Here is a 9,368-nt window from a genome sequence, read left to right as displayed (position 1 = left end):
AGGGAAAACAATTTTTTTGAGGGGAATTTTTGAGACCACCCTCACCCAGATATAAGATATAAGAAAACAGATTTGCTAAAATTAACGAATTATGACATCTTTTGGATATGATATAGGGTTTCGTACTAACCTATATTCCTAGGTCGCACTCTCCACCTAAATATAAGAGTATAAATACAAATATACAAATCAACATATCAGTACATCACTCTACTGGTACATATGGAATGAAAAACCTATTATATCTCTAATTCAATGGTAGACAGTATTAATGTAGTGAAAACATATTAGACAATAATTGCAATAATTAAATGTGTTAATGACCTTCTACACCCTCGTCTTCAAGTGGTTGTTAATAGCAAAAAAGAAAACTTAAAAAAAAATAAAATAGAAGCTAAAATTTTTGATCATTAAATGGATGCTAATTATCTGATACGATTGTAAAAAGATGTCAATATCATGTCGGCCAGTGTGTCATACAAATGACTTAAATTCGTACATTAAATGCGGATAAACCATGCACATTTAACTGTGGTTTATTTGTTTAACAATTTGTTGTTGCCTCTACGTTCGCATTCATATTTCAGTAAATGAATAACAGATTTTCTGTTTCTGAATGAATGAATAAATAATAAATCATCTGACAACGGAACTGTGAATATTTGGAGTGCCTTGAGAAAATACCATACCCACCACCAAACCCATAAAACTTTTAAATTCATAAATATAACCACATCTGAATGTTATTATTATTTTTTTTAATAATTGTTTTTCATTATAGGCTTCTTTTGTAAATCACACCCTATGCAATATAGTATTAATGGAATAAATATACAAAAATGAAAATACATACATAAGCTTTATTATTTCTTGTTCAAGTTTATTTAATAATATTGAAAACTTTACAAAACATGACACAATATTCACTTTCCATTTTTATTCATTTCTGGTGTATCAGAGGTATTGTCTCAATTAAATTTATTTAAATGATCTTTTTTTAACGATATTAAAGAAAACTTAACAAATAAAATTTTAAATATTTAAATTAAAAATAAAAATATGAATAACAGGGATAATGATATAATTACCAACTCAAAACAGGTGTTTATTATTATTATTATTGAGAAATGCAAACAAATCGAACATGATGTAATCCTAAAAAAAGTTATAATTAGAAATAATGTCCATGCAGGCCATGGTATCCTCCATAATAGCCACCATAGTAAGGGTAACCTGAAAAAGTAAAAACAAAAGACTTAAGAAATGAACTTCATTTTTAATTTTACAAACTATACCCAAAATCACAGGGAATAACTTTGAGTGCCTATAATAAATACTGTTTCTACTATTTACTGATTGTAGGACACTGCTCGCATGTTTTTGGTACAATGACGAAGCAATTGAATTTGGGATAAAATGTATCTTTATTGCAAATTAGATTTGTTTTCATTTAGTACTGCAAAAAAAATATTTTTTTTTCTTCTAAATGAAATTTTAGACCAACGGCCATCGTTTGGAATTTTTTTAAAAAAGACTGTTTGTATATAAATTATGGTATATAAATTATGTGATAAGCTTTGATATCGTTTACAGGATGTAAACACAATTTAATAAAGACTATGTAATTTTTTTAATTTTTTTCAATTTTACGAAAAATGCAAAAAAGTGCTCAAAATCGAATTTGGCGACAAAACTGTAGAGACTCATAAAAGATGAACGGCAATCAATCCAGAAAAATCCAGAAATTACTTTTCTCCTCTCATCGAGTACTTTCGGCTGCAATAACTTATTTTTTGTTTGGATTTTTTGTGTTGCACTGTGTAATACTACACTACATTTTTACAACGTAATACCAAGATGTGTCATATTTGCTGCCAAAAGCTATGCGTTCTTTATAAAGCAACAGCACTTGAAATCGACTGTGGTTTAGGAATAAAAAAAAAGTTTTTATTTACGGCAAAAATAATAATACAAAAACAAATTTGGTTTTTGGTGATAAAAGTTTGGAACTTTAGAATAGATACAAAAAAACTAACAAAAGAATAGTGCTTGAGACACAAACCGTGCGGAACTAAAAGAAAATACAGTAGCTTTTAACGAGAGCATACACAAAATTACCCAACACTTGCATCAGCTGGTACCAAGATCGACTCGTTATCGACAAATTATTTGAACGATTTATTTTATAAACATTTGAAAATGAATTTATACACTTCGTTGCTTCTAATTTCATCCACTTGGATAAATTAATCACAATAAATTGATATTGTGAATCGAAGAAATGACATTTTGCATCTAGACCTAAAAGTAAACTATTGATATAGCCATGTTGTCCTATAGCTTCTCTAATTGGTTTCACTGCAATGTTGAACGCCGTTCGGAATCGGCTATAAAAAGGAGGTCCCTTGTCAACATTAACATAGAATCGGGCAGCACTCAGTGAAAAGAGAGAAGTTCACCACTGTGGTATCACAATGGACTGAGTAGTCTAAGTGAGCCTGAAATATTGGCAAATGGTATAACTAAATGGCACTGCTTAAACTCGCCAAATAACAGTTCACACTTAGGTATATCTGCCGGGCATCGCCCGTCTACATGTTGTCTGCCGGCTGGTCAAGTTCGAAGATGGGCTATATCGGTCCAGGTTTTGATATAAACTGACCTCCCGATTTGGGGTCTTGGGCTTATAGAAATCGAAGTTTTTATCCAAGTATTGTATGACCATAAATATGTTTGGTATAGCCCCCATATAGGCCGATCTCCCCATTTTACTTCTTGGGCTTATAGAAACCGTAGTTTCCATCCAATTTGCTTGAAATTGGAAATCCAGAGGTATTTTCGGACCATAAAGAGGTGTGCCGAAAATTGCGATTTTATTTCTTGGGCTTCTAGAATCCGCAGTTTTTATTCAATTGTCCTGAAATTGGAAATCGAGAGGTACTTTAAAACCATAAAAATGTGTTCCTAAAATGGTGAGTATCGGTCCATTTTTTGGTATGGTCCCCATATAAACCGACCTCCCGATTTGGGGTTTTGGGCTTATAGAAACCAAAGTTTTTCTCCAAGTTGTCTGAAATTGGAAATCTAGAGGTATTTTAGGACCATAAAGAGGTGTGCCGAAAATGGTGAGTATCGGTCCATATTTTGGTATAGCCCCCATATAGACCGATTTTACTTTTTGGGCTTCTAGAATCCGAAGTTTCTTTCCTATTTGCCTGAACTTGGAAATCTAGAGGTATTTTCGGGTCATAAAGAGGTGTGCCGAAAACGGTGAGTATCGGTCCATATTTTAGTATAGCCCCCATAAGAACGTTCTCCCGATTTAACTCCTTGGGTTTCTATAAACCGTAGTTTTTATCCTATTTGCCGAAAATTGTAAATATTCACAAAAACGTGTATCGGATTAGTTTTTTTATCGGTTTGGTAATGCCTCCATATAGACCGATTTCACTTCTTGAGGGTATAGAAGGCGCACTGATCATGAAAAATGCTTGAAACTCAATGTAAAACTTCCAGATTTTATTTCTCGGGTGAAAATCTACAGATTTAATATTTCAAATCAAGACGTTATATTATAAAATTTTCTTGCACACTTACAAGAGATGTTAACGATTCCTCTAAAACTCAAACAAAAATGATTTTTATAAATCCAGAATCTGATATAGTCTTCATAGATAAAATCTTGAAATTTATCTTGGGGATGTGTACTAGTTGATCTGCTCTGCTTGGGAGAATATCTGTCATCAAACCCCCCAGAAATTTCAAAGGAAACCCTAATATTTGATTCATGGTGGTGGGTATTTAAGATTCGGCCCCGCCGAACTTACTGCTGTATATACTTGTTATTCAATACAAATGAAGTCATCACTTGAAGATCGCAAGAAATATGAATAGAGTTCTTTTTCAGTGTTTAGCTCAATTCAACTTTACCAAATCGAAGTATATATACATAGAAAAAGTTCTGCACGCAAAGAAAAAACGTTTGGAAATCGTGTATCGAAAAGGTTGTGCTTTTGTTAAAGCTTTTGGAATTTCTTTGAAAATTACAAACATATATTACCAAATAAATTTTTTGGTTATAAAATTTTTATTTTAGCAATACCAAAAGTACTTTTTATTCCAAAATCACAGTCCATTTCTGACTTAAAGTCTCTAATAAAACACATTTTGAAGTTTCATAGTAAATATTTAAATAGTAGTATTTAGTGCCGAATATCTCTTCGAAATCTTGCGAACATTTTTGGGATATATGTAAAATTACATTATTTCCGTTTGCAAAAGTTGTATTTTTAAGAAAGTGGCCAACTAAAGGCTATGTTTCTTTCAAATAAAGTTGTGTGGGCGCTTAAAACTATGTTCAATAAATAGAACTTCTGTACGGTGTGCTTTGCTTGTGCGTTGATGGCTATACCCATAATTGTCTGTTGATGACAATAACAGCTTCGTAGCCCTGTGAAAAGTGTGTTTGCTTACAAACTGTATGGTCCTCGATTCGATTCTCCGTCCAGACCAAAGGTAAAATTAAAAAAAATAAAACCTTTTTTCGGAAGGTTCAAGTGTAGTTCACTTTGGGTTGAGTGAATTACCCGAATCTATTCTTTGCTGCAAGTTTTGCTGCAAGTAGAGGATGCTGATGAGGAATGTGGTAATTCCGAAACAGCTGTACATCCAACCATCTTGCAGTCTAAGGGCTTTGTCCAAATAAATTTGACAAGCATACTTTTCCTCTGTTGGTTAAGCTACACTTGTAGTTTAGCCAATGCATGAATTTAAGCTGAGATCAAAAACAATTAAAAAAAAAATTGTATTGCAGAAAAAATGTTTAGAACCAAATAAACCAATTAGTCAGAAAAATTTTGAGTTAATTTTTTGAAATTGTTTTTACATTCTGTAAAAAAAATCAACGTTTATTACAAAAGGTATATACTTTTCTTCCAAAAAAACTTCCTTACAGCGAAAATGGGAAACGACATTTGTCTGTCTAAAATTTCGTTTGGGAGGGTAGAATTATTTTTTTGTGAGTTGGCTGCAAAGTGAGTATTTCATATTTCAATATCTGGACGGTTTACCTTCATTCTGTCCGACATTTGTAATCAATATAATTAAATTATAATTTATTATTTTTATAAAGTTTTAAGAAATATTTACGCAGAAAATAAATTCCTAATTTCCGAGAAAATAACATAGTTGCGATTATCGTGTTATATATTGCTACCTTTTGCTATTGAAACATGTTTGGGGTGATCATAATCTTTCTTTGGGTGTAGAGTATGTTCCAGAGGTGATATAGTCTACACCCAAGGGAAAATATGTAAGGAAAATAATAACAAAGAATATTTGTACAAATATTTGTACAAATTACCGGATTTAAATAGGGGTATTCTTCTTGTGGCTTGATTAGTTTTTGTTTTTTGTATTTTCTTTTCTCAAGTGGCGTCCTTTTTTCGACGACGAAAAAAGTTTTTTTCATAAAGATCAAACCATTTTAGGTTGTGACTATGTTCTTTTAACTGGAAAAAAACCATTTTTGACGAATACCATAACATTTTAGATCGTGACCATTGTCTTTTGATTGAAACAAAATTATTTTTATCAATATAATAATATTTTAGATGAGGACAATTTTATTTTTCTTAGAACTATGTTCAGTGAGTCAACATGGTTGCAGGTGAAAATGTTATATGGTCGCCGCAAAAATAGCTCCTGTCATATTATTTTGCTCTTCGAATATGATTGTGGCAATCTTCGATTGAAACCAGATTTTTCAATTTTGGTTACTACCCTAACTTGTTTGGCACTACACCCAGAGAAGGAATATGATCACCTCAAACATGTTTTAAGAGCAAAATGTTATTTTTGGGAGGTGACCATGTAACATGGTTTTCGCAACCATGTTATTGGGGTATTCTTCTTGTGGCTTGTTTTCTAGAAAGAACCTACTAGATTTGTATACCACCACCATCGAAGGAGGGTGTTTATAATTACTAATTCTGTCATCCTTTTCTAAATACATTTCTTCCTTGGTTTATTTTATCACATTTCTGCATTTTTTAATGTTTCGCATATATTATAAAACTTCCTTAAAAATAGGATATCCCATTAAACGTAATATTGAATTACTGCTAGCGGCAAAGTTCAGCGTTTATAGCATCACAATCAAAGTGTTTGTGAAGATCTGTCTATAAAGACAAAAATCCATTGATTTCAGATTATAAAATAAATACATCGTATAATAAGGATCGTTGTAAAAATTGGACCAATATATTAATGTTCGTATGTCCGCTCGCTTATACAGATTTTAACAACTACTCTAGTTTTCGCCCATAGTGGTCCATTACTAGATACAGCGCACATATTTGGGATATGGCTTCATAAGCAAAAAGATTATTTTCACGCGATCTCCTACAATCCTGGAAGGGAATCACCAAACCAAAAACAAATGTAATATGATATAGACATTGGTCTCACAATAAAACTCAATTTTGAAAAAAAAAGACAGTAATATGTAGTCCTCATAAGATATATAAAATGTACACTATTTTAAAAGCATCGATGTAAAATCTCATATAGTATTGTCTTCTGGATTTTAGCTCATTCTTTCTAGGTTTCTACCACTTCTACTTTTGAACTAATTACATAACATAATCTTGCACTTCACAAGAACTTTCTTTGATATTGCTTACCCAAACCATAATATCCACCATAGTATGGATATCCTAAGCCATATCCACCGTATCCATAATGTCCTCCATATAAATATGGTGATGAATAATATCCATAACCATATGATGATGCACCTTCCAAATCATCTTTTTCAACTGCTGCTGCACCTGTGTCTAAATCTTCAGCTTCCACGGCTGCAGCTTCAGATCTGGGGGCGGCCGTTACCACACAAAAACAAGCGCTAAGCAATAGAGACACAACAAAGATTTTAAGCACCAACAAAAACTTTGACATTGTTCTTTTAATTTTGATTTCCAAATCAAAATCTCCAAAGGAAATAGTTGTTTCTTTTTCGATAAATTATTTAAACGATTTGCTAAAAGTGATTTGTTTTTCTTTTCTTAGAGGGCCTCGTTAATGCCACAATAAACGCTGGACAATTACAACTGACACATGAAACAACAATCCAACGAGTTTTTATATAAAGCTAACTACTTTGGCTATAGGGTTCCATTGTTCGGCAACTTGTAAATCATTATTTGTGATTTTCCCCCTTCAAGGCAGACATACATCAAACGCACTTAGAAGTTTTGCAAATGGGAATTAAATATTTTTCAATATTTTGTTTGTTTGTGTTCGTAATTTTGTCCACCAATGTTCTTAAGAAAATTAAATGCAAACAATAAATGGAAGCAAAAACAAGTAAGGAACGTCTAAAGTCGGGCTGGGCCGACTATATTATACCCTGCACCACTTTGTAGATCAACATTTTCTATACCATATCAAATCCGTAAAATGTATTGGGTGCTATATATAAAGTTTTATTTGTTAGACTTCTACAAAATCTATAGACCGGCTAATGCCCAGGGGTGGAACCAATGTTAGTAGAAAAAAAATATGGGAAACATTTAAATCTGTACTAATTTTGAGGCAACTTCGCAAAAGTGTATTTATGATTTATCGGCCGATAGATGTGTATTAGAATTATAGAAAAATAGGAGTCATGTTTACAAGTTTTAGACTTAGCAGTGGCGATTTTATAAGGAAAATGTGGGTACTTTGGCCATTTTTGCCCAAATCGGAAAAACATATATATGGAAGCTATATCTAAATCTGAACCGATTTCAACCAAATTTGACATGCATAGCTACAATGTTAATTCTACTTCCTATGCAAAATTTCACGTATCTCAGATTGCAACTTTGACCTCTGTGGTCATATTACGCAAAATCGGGCGAAAGATATATATGGGAGCTATATCTAAATCTGAACCGATTTCAATAAAATTTGGCATGACTTGACTATAGTACTAATTGTTCTACTTGTGCAAAATTTCAACCAAATTGGGGTAAATCTCTGGCTTCTGGGGTCATATAAGTGCATATCGGGCGAATGATATATATGGGAGCTATACTTAGTTCTGAACCGATTTCGTACTTGACTATAGTACTAATTGCTCTCCTTGTGCAAAATTTCAAGCAAATTAGGATAAAATTCTGGCTTCTGGGGGCATATATATCCATGTGCCTATCTCGTCTCCTTCTGGGTATTGCAAACATATGCACTAACTTATAATACCCTGTTCCAAAGTGTGGCGCAGGGTATAAAAATATGGAAAACATGGTAGCGACATATTCGGAACCAATTTGTAACAGTGAACTTTTTCTAAACTTCACGTAGAGTTTTCTTTTCTGAGGACGAAATTTTAGTCAAGCAAAATTTTCTTTTCTAAAATTTCGTTCCGGAGGAAAGCTTTTTCTTTGAGTGTATGTTGTACATAGTACATACTGCAATTTACGTGAATACATCACCATTAATTTTTTGTGGTGTTATGAAAAAAAAAACAAGTGAGTAAAGAAGAAAGTCGGGCGGGACCATGTACATTTTTTGTGACCATTTAATTAATATTTTATGGGGTCTAAAATCAATATTTCTGGTAGTCACATTTTTTGGCAGACCAAAGTTATTATACCCTGACCACTATGTGGTTTAGGGTATAAAAAATAAAAATGTTGTCCAAACTAGAAAAAAGATAGTAACCTATGCAGGTCCTTTATTGGACAATTTACTTCCCAGCAAAAAAAAACTTGGAAATTTTTCTAGAGACACAACTTTTAAAGTACTTCAAAAAATGTCCTTCCCAAAGATGTTCTTTATTTGAACCACACCAGAACTCAATTTTGAATAACTCACTGTTTTCATATTTTTACTGGGTAATTTTATTTTTCTTTTATTTCTAAATAAATACAGAGTAATAATTAATAAAGTTGTACAAATTATTTAAATTATGTCGAAAATAATGCTAAATCCGCTCAAAAAAAAATTTGCGAATTTTGGAAAATATTTTCGAAAACACTGAATTCGAATCACACCTTAAGAAGTTATGCAAATTCAGTGCAATGGCTGTTGAAATGGTGGACATCCGTCGTATAACAAGCCCATGTTAAATTCATCGCCTCTGCGCAAATTTTGCACCACTTCCGGATAAAAAAAAAATCATTTTCACTACTTTTTGGCTACGCTTTTTTGCTGGGTTATTCTAATGCTTAGGCATTATTAGAGGTGGGAGTATCGATGTGAATGGAGAGCCTTTTTTGAACGTGGTGGCAATTCGAAATTCGACCTCAATGACTGAAGATGGATTTTGCCACATACGTACAAACACTTTTAAGTCGAGCCAGGCGTCCCAAACCAAAAGCCTTATA

The 9,368-nt window shown here is 32.6% G+C and overlaps 1 protein-coding gene across 1 annotated transcript; it reads right to left on the bottom strand.

The window, feature by feature from the left end:
• Positions 1 to 854: 854 nt before the first annotated feature.
• LOC142234002 (uncharacterized) lies at positions 855 to 7,105 on the bottom strand. The gene is made up of 2 exons (XM_075305062.1): positions 6,684 to 7,105; positions 855 to 1,233 (listed from the first exon to the last, which is right to left on the bottom strand). Exons 1-2 carry the CDS (start codon positions 6,955 to 6,957, stop codon positions 1,172 to 1,174), a joined length of 336 nt encoding a protein of 111 aa, XP_075161177.1. The 5' UTR covers positions 6,958 to 7,105; the 3' UTR covers positions 855 to 1,171.
• Between the last annotated feature and the right edge of the window lie 2,263 nt (positions 7,106 to 9,368).

Source organism: Haematobia irritans, chromosome 4, assembly GCF_050003625.1.
Source record: "Haematobia irritans isolate KBUSLIRL chromosome 4, ASM5000362v1, whole genome shotgun sequence".
Classification (NCBI taxonomy): domain Eukaryota; kingdom Metazoa; phylum Arthropoda; class Insecta; order Diptera; family Muscidae; genus Haematobia; species Haematobia irritans.
Note: the sequence above shows the minus strand (reverse complement) of the source record. Positions and strands in the feature narration are given on the sequence as shown.